This window comes from Cavenderia fasciculata, assembly GCF_000203815.1.
Source record: "Cavenderia fasciculata unplaced genomic scaffold Scf_ET2XIPL01COFD4-5, whole genome shotgun sequence".
NCBI lineage: Eukaryota > Evosea > Eumycetozoa > Acytosteliales > Cavenderiaceae > Cavenderia > Cavenderia fasciculata.
Window position 1 is genome coordinate 2,292,760 of NW_004457695.1, and position 12,794 is coordinate 2,305,553.

At 35.1% G+C, this 12,794-nt stretch overlaps 3 protein-coding genes across 3 annotated transcripts; 1 reads left to right on the forward strand and 2 right to left on the reverse strand.

Moving 5' to 3' along the window:
• Window positions 1-39: 39 nt before the first annotated feature.
• Window positions 40-6,154, reverse strand: DFA_08494 (uncharacterized protein; the record flags this gene model as incomplete). Its single annotated transcript, XM_004355929.1, has 4 exons — window positions 40-429; window positions 506-5,506; window positions 5,575-5,766; window positions 5,843-6,154. 4 exons carry the CDS (start codon window positions 6,152-6,154, stop codon window positions 40-42), a joined length of 5,895 nt encoding a protein of 1,964 aa, XP_004355982.1.
• A 524-nt stretch (window positions 6,155-6,678) lies between these two features.
• DFA_08495 (SNF2-related domain-containing protein) lies at window positions 6,679-11,009 on the forward strand (the record flags this gene model as incomplete). The annotated part of the gene is made up of 7 exons (XM_004355930.1): window positions 6,679-8,437; window positions 8,515-9,425; window positions 9,491-9,653; window positions 9,733-10,068; window positions 10,128-10,288; window positions 10,357-10,796; window positions 10,874-11,009. The coding sequence occupies 7 exons, from the start codon at window positions 6,679-6,681 to the stop codon at window positions 11,007-11,009; spliced, it is 3,906 nt and encodes a 1,301-aa protein (XP_004355983.1).
• Window positions 11,010-11,075: 66 nt separating this feature from the next.
• On the reverse strand, window positions 11,076-12,739 carry DFA_08496 (C2 domain-containing protein; the record flags this gene model as incomplete). Its single annotated transcript, XM_004355931.1, has 6 exons — window positions 11,076-11,412; window positions 11,482-11,513; window positions 11,547-11,579; window positions 12,139-12,224; window positions 12,321-12,497; window positions 12,721-12,739. The coding sequence occupies 6 exons, from the start codon at window positions 12,737-12,739 to the stop codon at window positions 11,076-11,078; spliced, it is 684 nt and encodes a 227-aa protein (XP_004355984.1).
• Window positions 12,740-12,794: the final 55 nt, after the last annotated feature.

Here is a 12,794-nt window from a genome sequence, read left to right on the forward strand (position 1 = left end):
ATATGTTATGTTAGTAGACGTAGGAATACCATGTTTGTGTTATGGTTGTTGAGGGTCAACTGCCATACTACTACTGCTATTGCTGCTACTAGGAGGAGTTGTAGTGGTAGTACTGAAAACAGGTGATATCATTTTCTGAGTTAACGGTTGTTGTTGTTGTTGATATGATGGAATACCGATCAAAGTTGGAGTTGGTGTACTGGTCAGAGTTGGAGTTGATATTTTTTGTGAAGGTGAGATGATGGCAGCGGCGGCAACCGGTGAAATAACACCTCCAATGTTGCTGGTCAAAGATGGTGTATTGGAACCAGTTGATGATGATGGTGTCTGTGGTGCTAATAATGGGGCTATTTGTTGTTGTAGTTGAGGTGACAATGATTTCAATATGGTTGCTCTTTCAACAAATGCTTGATTTTTTAAATTTTCAGCCTGGAAATAAATAGAATAATTAATTAGTTTTTCAATATATCAATAATAATTAATAGTATTTTTTATCTTTCCTTACATTTAATCTTTCCTTTTCAATATTATCATTAATATCAGAATAATATTTAAGTTTTAATTCCAATTTTTTGGTTTGAGCATTGATCATTTTGTAAACCAGTGATTGGATTTCTCTTTCCTCTGCGATTTTGAGTTCTTTTGCCTTTGCAACTGCTACGCCCAATGCCTTTTCCGAAGCAACACTGATTTCCCTGCTATTAAAGAATTCTGGTGGAATCTGAGGTGGTGGAGACATGACTCCTTCAGCAGTTGAGGCAGTAGTAGTGGTGGTGGTTGTGGTGGTAGACGTCGTCGTCGTTCCATCATCCTCTGCTGAACTATTATCCTCTTTTTCTTTTTCCTTTTCTTTTTCTCTTTCCTTTTCTCTTTGTTTTTCTCTTTGTTTATCCTCTTTTTCTTTTTCCTTTTGTGCCTTTTTAGAGTCGAGTAGTGATTGCAATGCTTCCTTGGCAGCATAACTAGCCAACACGGAGCTGGCCATACTTGAAAGATGAGATATTAAAGATATGATTGGATTACCAATAGTGGAGTAAATGTCTGGTTCATAGATTAGATCTACATCTGTTGTTTTCTGTTTATGTTGTTTTGGTAATGGTGTAGATGATGTAGTAGTTGATTTGCTAGTAGTTGATCCATTTTCAATTTCCTCATCCTCTACTATCTTTTCTTCTTCTCCATCTCCATTGACTTTTTCCTTTTCATCTTGTTGTTTCTTTTCATCTTGATTATAGAATGGATTAAAAGTAACATTGAATTGATCGACCATATTATTTAGGTTACAAAAGTTTTCGAGGTAGATATCTTCGATTGGCATTCGAACAAAGTGTATCATACACTCTTCTCTTGTTTTTGTTTGTACGTGATCAGAGACACTTCCCCAATTGTCCGAACCATAGATTTCAATACCCTCAAGAAGTAGGAGAGTTTCGAGATCCGTCCACTCTTCAGGAATAGTCGGTGTGACATTGAGCTCTATTCTCGAAAAGTCGGTTGATTGACAATAGGATGGGTACTTGCCACTGTGGAAACAATTTGCACAGAGATCCAACACACCAAAGTCAAATGGGAGACCTGGACTGTTAAAGACGGGTTTGTTGTTGAGATGGTATCTTGCCATACTACACCCTTTGCCACAGGATGAGCAATTGTAACGAATCATAGACTCTGACTGTCCGTACTGGTTGGTGTGGCTGGCGTAAAAGGTTGGCATAATGATTGGTTCTGGGGGAGGGGGTGGTTGGGGTCTTGGACGATTTTCATCTCTATTACCCTTGGTCTTCTTTTGTTTCAGTTTCTTTTCATTTTCGTCAATTTCTTCATCCAAATCGCCCACTTCTTCTTCGTCTTCCTCTACCATTTCCTCGTCTTCTTCACCCATTTCCTCATCCTTTGTTGATTCTACCATTGATTCGTCTTTGTCTTCTTCATTTAAAGTCATTATATTTGATTGAGTTTTCTTTTGTGGTTCGTCCTCTTGGATGGTTGTAGAATCTGTGATTTCTCCATCTTCTTCATCATCTTCTTTGGTCTTTGAATCAACTTGCATATTATTTTCGAGATCTTCAGATACAGAAATTGATAGTGTTGTTGGTTTGGATTCCTCTACCATTTTGGAATCCTCCTCCTCTACTGGTTTAATTTCTTCCATCTTATTTTCTTCCATATTTGTCGTTGTAGATGTAGAAGTAGTTGTAGTTGTAGATTCCTCTGGTTTGATAATATCATCTTCAAGTTTCTTTTCCTCTGCCTTGTTGTCGTTGTTCTTTTCCTCTTCAACCAAAGTTTTGGGATTATTATTTTCAATAACCTCTTGTTCTTGTTTGGATGATTCATCACCTGTTTCTTTGTTTGGTTGATCTTCTTCTTTTTCTTCAGGGATAGTAGTATCACCAAAAGTAGTAGTTGGATTTAAAGGTGCTTCCAAAGATGATTCCAAAATTTCTTTTGGTTGTTGTACTTTTTCTACTTCCTCTTCTGGTTTCTTTTCTTCAAAAGTGGTAGAAGTAGTAGTAGTAGAAGGAGAAGGAGAAGTAGTTTCCAACTTTTCTTGTACATCTTCTTTTGGTGGTGAATCTGAGCCAGTCATTGTCTCTGGTCCTTTTTCTTCTGGTCCTTTTTCTTCTGGTCCTTTTTCTTCTGGTCCTTTTTCTTCTGGTCCTTTTTCTTCTTGTTGTGGTTCTTCCTTGTTTTCCACTACCATTGTTTCTTGGGTATCAGTATTGGTTGTCAAAGATGATGATGATACTGGTTCTTCAATTGGTTGTTCAACAGTAGTAGTAGAAGTAGTCGTAGTAGGAGTAATATTATTATCATTGGTATTATCGCTATTATTGTTATTATTATTATTATCAATCAAATTTTCGATTTCTTGTAGTTGTTGTTTGTTCTCTAGAAGTGGTGAATTGGTTTCTAAATCTTTTTCGGCTTCTGCTGCTGTTTCTGGGACAGTATCAGTTTTATCTTGTTCCATTTCAATGTCATTATTATTTAATACATCTTCTTTGGTGGGTTGTTGATTTTCTACAGATTCACTATTATTATTTACATTATTATCTACATTTTGTTCTTTTTCTTGTTGATTTGGTTCATCAACAATTTGATCGATATTTTCTTCTACTTTTTCTTGCTCCTCTTGCTCTTGTTGTTGGGTTGACCCAGTGACAAGAGGTTTTTCTTTAACTTCCTCCATTTCAATATCATCACTTGTGATTTCCTTTTGTTGTTGGTCGATTTTTTCTTCCAAGAGTTCATCTTGATCCTGAGCCATTTCATCTTGTTGGTTTTCTTTATCTTTTTCTTTTTCTTCTAAAACCTTTTCCATTTCCTTTTCTTTTTCCTTTTCCTTTTCCATTTCCTCTTCAATCTCTTTTTCAATATCTTTGATGACTTGATCTTCATTTTCATCGTCTAAAGGTTTATCATTTTCCTCTTGATCCATTTCGTCTTGTTCCTCATCTTCCTCCTCATCTTCTTGTTCTTCTTGTTCTTGAATTTCTTGTTGTTTTTCTTCTTCAATGATTACATATAAATCTTGATTGACAAGTGCAGGATTTGGAGTTGGAACGATTGGACCATAAGGAGAACTAACAAGATTGATCAAACCCCAATACTCGAGTAAGCTATGGACCTTGAAAATAAAACTAATGTTTCCTTGGTCTTGGTCTTGGAGGAATGCATTGTTGGCGTCTGTGAGTGTATAGTATTCGAATGGTCTGGCTCTATAGGCATTGACCATGTGGTCTCTGTATTGTTTGTAAAGAGGTAGATTCTTTTCAGTGTCTGTTTTGAGGAAATCTACCATTTGGTTCTTTTCAATAGTGTGTACTTGATCGAGGTCAAACCAAGGACACCCGTAATGCAGAGGAACGGTAAATGGTGCGGGTGGAGTATCCTTCTTCTCCTCCTCCTCCTCCTCATCCCCCTCTTCCTCCTGCTTCTCACCAACCACGTGGTCGTAGAGTGGAGGCATCATTTTGATGGTAGAGGGGATAGCGATGGATATATTGGTAGCGACAAGCGGTTGAATGATAATCTCTTTGGGTGGTGCCGACTTTGACGACGATTTTCTCGACGACGAAGACGGTCTAGAGGAAGTGGCTGGCGCAGGTGTATGGATGGCGTTGGGGTTGGAAATACGGTGTACAACGTTGGCAGGTGAAGGTGGAATAGGGATGAGTGAGGTGGCAAGGACGGTAGAAGGGGTAATCATGGGGAGAGGTTTAGATACCATTGGAGGAGGTGGTGCAGTGGTGATGGGAGTGACTGTCAATTTTTGCTCGGTTGCAGATGGTGATTTCAATAATGATGAGGGGGTGGCATTGGTGGATGTAGTAGAGGTGGTGGTGGTGGTAGTCATAGCGGCAGTTGTTGGTGACGGACTAGCAGGTGAAGTGGTGGAGGTGGAGGTTGTCGTTGTTGGTTTATCGGTTGTAGAAGTGACAGCGATGATATCATCTTTCTTTTGTCTTTTGATGGGTGTTTTTGATGCTATTTGTGAAGAGGTGGTTCGCTTGTTGGATTCGTTCAACTCGTCCATACTTGCATCTCGCTTTACACTTTGTGGAGATCGAGGTGACATGGGTGATGCTTTGGATGGTGAGGGGCGTGGTGGACGGAGCGACCGCTTGAACGGTGTCTTGTGTTCTTCATCCTCTTCCTCATCAATGATCTCATCGTCATCGTCGTCATCCTCTTCTTCTTGCTCGTCGTCCTCTTCCTCCTCCATTTCTTCATCTTCATCTTCCTCTTCCTCTTCAACATCGTCCTCTTCAATCTCGTCGTCCAAGTCGTCAAGTAAATCGTCTTCATCGTCTTCATCCAAGTCGTCTAGATCGTCCTTTTCCTCGCCTGATGTCTGATGATCATTTGATGACATGGTTACAGTCTTTGACGAAGTAGATGAGTGTTGTTGTTGTTGTTGTTGGGGAGGTGTAGGAAGTGCAGCTGGTGGAGATAGTGGTGTTTTCCGGGGTCGTCCACGTCCACGTTTCACCGACAATCCAGTACCATCACCAGATGTGACGGGTGCAGAGGTCGACTGTGCCGATCTACTACCGCCACTATTGTTGGTATTGGTGTCATCATTGTCAACTTCATAGTCTAGCTCGTTCATCCATTCGTTATATATTTCCAAATCTGTAATCCATCGCGGTGTGACCCTCCACGGACCCTGTCTCTGTGCAATTGGTTCGGGGTCATCACCCTCGACTTCAGTGCTCGACACCCATTTATCGTACGAGTCTGGGTAGTACCAAAAATGAACCAAACTCAAATCACCTCTGTGTTCGAGAGTTCTGAGATAGGTCTCTGACTCGCTTTCATTGCTCATCGCCAAGCTTCCAATGTCCTCGTTTGTCACGATATGTGTGCATTCTCTCTGGCTCACGAGATCCTTTACGATCTTTCCACCATGTTTCTCAACCACTGCCTCTAATGTTTTGGCTGTTTGTTCCTCTATACTAGGTTCAATATAAACATTTGGAAATGTTAAATATCCCTTTATCTTTTTAAACAAATTAAATGAATTAGATAATCTATATGTTACTCTACTCTCTCTCTACTTTTGCATACCTTTAACTCGTTATTAATCTTTTTAAGCATTTCTATATTCTTTTCCAAATGTTCATTAAAGTCTATCTTTTTCCAATTGTTGGCTAATTTGTATTCAAACATGATATGTAAAGTTGTATATACTACTCCATTTGGTTGATAATCTTGGAATAGTTTAACTGGTATTTTAGTTCCTATAGATTTCTTGATACCCTATATATATGAAATAATAATAAATCAAGAAGAATAAATAAATGATGCATTTCTTCTTCATTTCTTGTCTCCTTACACTCTTTCCCAATATATCTTCTTGAAATTGCATAAATGAACCAATGATTAAAGACAACTCTCTAGTAGATTGCATCTGTACTAATGGTGGTTGAGTCGATTGGAATGCTTGAAGCAAGTGTTCTTTGATGGGTTCAAACTTTTTGGTTACTGCGTCGTGACAGTAGGTCTGTAGATCTATAGTACCATTTCGTAGTAGTGTAATAGTTGAACCAACACCACTGCCACTACCATTAACAGATATACTACCACTTGTGTTGTTGGTTGTAGTTGTAGTTGTAGTAGTGGTAGATGTTGAATCTTGTGAATTCATATCTATCTCTATCTATGTCTGTATCTATATTGTTGTGTAGTTGTAATGTGATGTAATGTAATATGTGATGTGATGTATTTCGCGATTTGATGTTATGTAACTAGTTATTATATTATTATTATTATTCTTCTAACATCATCAACATCATAAATGAGATAACACGGTGTGATGATAGGATTGATCTGCTCTCTCTTGTCGTTCTATAGTATATGTATGTTGTATGTGACCAATCTATCAATCTATCTATCGTTTAGATCGACAGCTCTCTTAATTTGTCTTATCCTCTACTTTTTGAACTTATTGTTTTTGGCTGTTAGAGGTTGTGAGCAAGAGAGGGAGTTTTTTGAGTTGAAGGTTTGTAATCGAACTTCTTTTTTTTAAAAGCTGAAAAATGGAAAATTGCCTCCAAAAATATTAGTAGGTACAAGGTGTCACTTGTTAATTTATTATTAAAAGAGATATAGAAAGAGATAGATAGATAGATAGGAAGGAAGAGAGTTGTTAAACTATACTTGCATATAAGAATGTCAAGTAAGAATAATAATAATATCATTACTCCTACACCTACTAGCGCTAGAAAGACACCAAAGATATCGAGGGCAATGCTTGATAGAGTAAAGAATATTAAATCTACTTTTCTCATTGACGTTGACCAAGATACTACAACTAGTACTGCTACTGCTACTGCTACAACTTCTACTAGTACTACAAACACAAAAGATAAAGAGGTTATAGAGATACCAGAGACACCTATCCAACAAAACAAAAAGAAGAATATCGATCATTCATCTGAAGTTGAAGATATCACAAAATCAATCTCTAAGCAACTTTCCATATCAAAACCACCAAAACAACAACAACAACAACAAAAAGAACAAGAACAAGAACAAGAAGAAGAAGAAGAGGAAGAGATTGTTACAAGAAGAAAACCAACAAGAAAATTAGTGTTGGAAGATAGTGACGAAGACGAAGTTGACAAACCTCTCAATATCATTGGAAAGTTGGAAAAGGAAATGGACAAACCAATGGTTCAACCAGAAGAACAAAAGCTGGAAACGAAAACAACATCAACATTAACGTCTATTCCAAGAATATTCAAGGGAATGGAAGAAACTCCTCGACCACCACCATCAAAGGAGATTAGTATCGATGATGATGATGATGACGAAGATGAAGAAGGTGAAGAAATAGGATCTGAGGATTCTGACGACGATCCATTTGAAGACGACAACGACGACGATGACCCATTTGAAGAAGACAAAAAAGAGAAACCAACCACATCCCAAGAAGTAACCAAACCATCAAGATTAAAAAAGTTACAAAAGGCCAAAGTAGACAAGGATGAAGAGGAAGAGGAGACACAAGGAGAAGATATTGGATTGGAAGACTCTGAAGATGAAGAAGATGAAGATGACGAGTATGATGAAGATGACGAGGATTTCATTGATGATGATGATGACGACGAGGACTATGAAGATAGTGAAGAAGAGGAAGAAGAAGAAGAATATATTCCACCTCCAACAAGAACAAAGAAATTAAAACCAACTCAATCTCAAAAGATGCCAATCATGATAGAATCAGATGATGATGAGGAGGATGAAGAAGAAGAAGAAGAAGAAGAATCTGAGGAAGAAGAAGAAGTATCAGAACCTATTAAAAGAAAGACAAGAAAAGGAAATAATACAATCATTAGTACTATTTCAAAAAAGAAACAAATTCAAGAGGAAGAAGAAGATAATAGTACTACTACACCACCACCAACAACACAACAAGATGAATATGAAGATCAAAGTAATGGATTTAATAAGAATCTTAGAACTGGAAAATACCATAATTCTCTTCAATTTGATGGTAGAGATTTTATTGTACCAGCTGATACTTATGACAATTTGTTTTGGTATCAAAGAGATGGTCTTGATTGGATGTGGAGATTGTTTTGTAGAAAAGCTGGTGGTATTTTGGGTGATGATATGGGTCTTGGAAAGACAATGCAAATCATCTCTTTTCTCAAATCCATGCATCATGGCAAGTTTATAAACTATTCTCTTGTCGCAATGCCAGTCTCTCTGATCGAACATTGGGTCAAAGAATTTGACAAGAAGAAACCAACCATCAACGTACGTGTCTATCATGGTGCCAACGTAAGAGAAAGAGAAAATAATCTTGAATATATCAAGAGAAATGGTGGTGTCCTCATTACCACCTATGGTATGATCGTATCCAATTCTGGTCCACTCAAAGAATATAAAAGAAAAACATTTAAATGGGATTATATTATTCTTGGTAAATATTATTAAAACAAATAATAATTATAATATATATAAATGATACTAATTGATATTTATCTTCTCTCTATTTAGATGAAGGACATAAAATTAAAGAAACAAAAACAAAGATTAATAAGACTATTAGAGAGTTGACAGCCAACTTTAAGATTATTATGACTGGTACTGCCATCCAGAATAATTTGAAAGAATTGTGGTCATTGTTTGATTGGGTTTGTAATGGTACATTGTTGGGATCAATTCGTTCATTCTCTATGCATTTCCAAAACCCCATTCTTCGAGCCCACATTTCAGATTCATCATTTAATGAAAAGAAGATGGGATCTGCAGTGGCAGAGTCACTCAGACAACTTATTGCACCACATTTCCTCAGAAGAGAAAAGAAGGATGTTTTCCCTGCAACTAGTAACAGTTCAGCAGAGCCTGAAAATAGATCGCCACCAGTAGACATGGACAATACAGAAAATGTAGATCCAAATAATATTCCATCACCAACTTCTTCTATTTCGTCATCAACCTCTTCTTCCTCCACCTCTTCCTCTACCTCTTCACATATTGTAAAATCACTTAAAACAAAGAGAATGTCAGTCAAGGGAATTAGAACTAGAAAGAATGATTTTGTATGTTGGATTAAAATGGCACAACCACAAATCGACCTTTACAAGGTATTCCTTGAATCAGCAGAGGTCAAGAATGCCCTCAACAAGACTTCTAGTCCTCTGGCAGCTCTGACTGTACTCAAAAAGATTGCTGATCATCCAGCACTCATTCACGAAGAGATGAAGACTTGCAACACCCCAGAAATGCTCGACATTATGAAACAAATTGGTGAAAATCAAACCATCAAGTCATTGGTTAGAAACTCGGGCAAGATGCAATTCCTCTACTATCTCTTACCAAATCTCAAGCAAGAAGGTCATCGTATTTTAATTTTTAGTCAATCTGTTAAAATGTTAAATGCTATTCAACTTTTATTAGATACTTTGGTATGAAAAAAATAACAAACAATGAATAATAATCGTATATTTATATCTTTTATTTCTTTCTATAGAATTTAAGTTATCTTCGTATTGATGGATCAATTACATCAACAAAGGAAAGACAAAAAAGGATCGATGAATATAATAATGATTCATCCTATTTTTGTTTCCTTTTAACTATTCAAGTTGGTGCTCTTGGTCTTAATTTAACTAGTGCTGATAGAGTTTTAATTTGTATGTAAATCAATAGTAGTAGTGAATTAAAATTATTAATTAACCTATTTAATTTAATTTATTTTTCCAAATATTTTAGTCGATCCATCATGGACAACAGTTGATAATCAAGCTGTTGATAGAGTATATCGTATTGGTCAAAAGAGAGATGTAGTTGTTTATAGATTGATTACCTGTGGAACTATTGAGGAAAAGATTTATAGAAAACAAGTATTCAAGGGTTCGCTTATGAAATCAATGCTCAATCAAGACAAGGGTCAACACCGATATTTTTCAAATGAAGAACTTGGTCAAGTATTCCGATTGGATGACCCAACAGAATCTCAAACTCAAAGGTACCTTGAAGATCTTCATTCCAAAAATAGAAAATCAAGTCCAGAGTTGGATATCCATATTCAATTTTTAATGAAATTTAGTATGTATCAAAAAAAAGAAAAGATAATCATGTGTATTTATTTATTTAATTTCTATTAGAAATGGTATTTGGTATTAGTGATCATGATTTATTATTCTCTGAAGAGGTTGGAATTGATCATACAGAAGAGGATGTTAAATCTGTTCAAGGAAAGGATATGACTTTTACTCCTTCCAAACAACCAAGTAAAAAGAAAATTACTATTGTAACAAAAGATACTGTAAGCAACTATTCATTTTTTATTAATATTCATTGTTAATATTAATTGTTACTATTTTTTTTTTATAGCCTGGTAAAAGTACAACACAAGTTAACAAATATATTTATCTTAATGATGAATATGATGATGATGACGATGAAGAAGAAATGATTGTTGACAGAGCTCCAACTGGAAGTGGTTCCTCTTCTTCTAACATGACAAGTACATCATCTACAACAAGTACTTCCAATACCAAACAATATTCCAATTTAAAAACATCATATGATATTGAAACTGGAAAAGAAGTCATTCACATTAATGAATCCCCTGTTAAATCAGAGGTATCATCTCACTACCAACAACAACGACAACAACAGAAACCATACCCTTTAAATACTGTATCATACAATCCCCCTGCTTCTATTTCATCAGTACCAAAAGTACAACAACAACAACAAAAGACTGGTGTCGTTTCAGCTGATAGAGCCATCGTTATTCAAAAGTTTAATAGTCTTGTTCAAAAAGCAAAGTATGTTGATTATTAAATCGCTGATAATTCTCTATTCACAGATTATTAATATTGATTTCATTTCTCCTTCACTATAGTGAATTATATAAGCAAGGTCATAAGCATAGAGCATTGAATTCATTGTTGGATGCCAGTCAAATTGATGAAAGTCCAAAATTAAGGGAAATGATTTCAAGAATCTTTAATGAAATCAATTTGGAAAAGAAAGAGTAGTAGTTTCTAGAAAATGCGAATAAAAATAGTGTCTAAAACCACTATAATTTGGTTTTTTTTGTTTAATTATTGATTGTCACCGTCATTAACCAAAAGTTGGAGCTTGGCAGTAACCTTATCCTTTCTGTTTTTCATTTCCAGGTCTGGTATTTTGTTGTAATTGAATGGGTCATGAGAGATTGGCAGTTTTAACACGCAACTTCCAATAAAGTCATCAATCAAAGTGTCTTGGTCCCAAATCTCAAATGTCAACTCATCACTTTCTGGAGTCAAGATAGTACATAGAAAAGAGTTCTCTTTGAATACTGGAGTCAATGTTTTCTCGATTGGCTTTGTCTCTAGAATTTTCTTTAACTTTCCATCTTTTCCTTTTTTAAAAACCTTTACATATGGGTCACTCAATCTGAAGAAGAAAGAAAGAAAGAAAAAGGTTAGTGATTGTGTGATCAAATGACCATTTGTTTATCTATACCCATTTGAATCGGTTCCTTTAAAGATGGTTGCCTTGAAAATAGATATATTATAGCGTCTACCAACAATACTTTTTTGTGGTTTTACCAAACCGTTGGCCTAATTATATAAATTTAAACAGTTATTAAAGTATTTGTTAATATCATTTCTTTATCTGTGTTTTTTAAGCTTGTATTCTTTTAAGTAGTACCTCTCCAATTTCTCTAAAAATGTTCATTTGATCGGGTGTATTTTAAATGTACAATTAATTAATTATGAGTAATAAATGATACAAGATGATTTGAACAATGATGAAAGAGGTCCTTAAAAATCGATATGATATCCTCTTCCGAGTTCACACATTCATGTGGAGATGGTGCGAGGGATCGGAAACGTGCAAGACCCAATTTTGGTCATGGCCCCTCGAATTCAATGAAAATCATGATTGACACATATCGACATCAAGGAATAAGTAATTAATAATTAATGTAAAGAGGTAATTGATACAACAGTGATTATATAATATATTAATGATTTCTTGTTTTAAATCTTTAAAGTATTTTTAATCAATTTCTTTTCATCTTCATACTAGTATTAGAGATAGATATTTTTTAGTTAGAATCTTTATATCTTTTATAACAACTTTATACAGATATATATATATATATATATAACATACGAATTCTTGAATAACTATGTCAAAGTTTGCTTTATCGACTACATTGGGATACAACAGAATAGCAGTTTGAATTTTGGGTTCACCATCTATAGATATATAGGAGGGGATAAGATCTAATTAATAACTCAAATCATCAATTACCAATCAAATCAACATCATTTGAGAGAAATAGAGATAATTACAGTGTTGATTTTGAACCATCTTTTTAACTTGTTGAGAGTTGAAGGCAAATGAGTTTGCAGTTGTTCTGATCAATCTAACTCTATCTTTGTCTTGAACGACACCTTTTAATTGGTCTTCAAAGTTTCTAATGTCCTTGTCTGTGATGAGATCCTGAAAGGGGTTTGAGGAATTCAATTCTAAAAGTTAATAAACTATAGTATAGTATAGTTAAGCCATAATATTGTATGTTGTTGTTGTTGCAACAGTTACCATTCTTGTGTATTTATCTACTGAATTAACAAATAATTTTTTTTTTGCCCAACCCAAAGCTTTTACAACATTTAAAATAATAATTTATTAATATTTAAACTAAAGAAAGAAAAAGGAAAGTAATAGTAGCAAAGTGTAAAGTTAAAATACTACTACTAGTATAATCCATAATTTATTATTACAACTGGAAAATATATATATTAATTTAAATTATCTATTTAAAC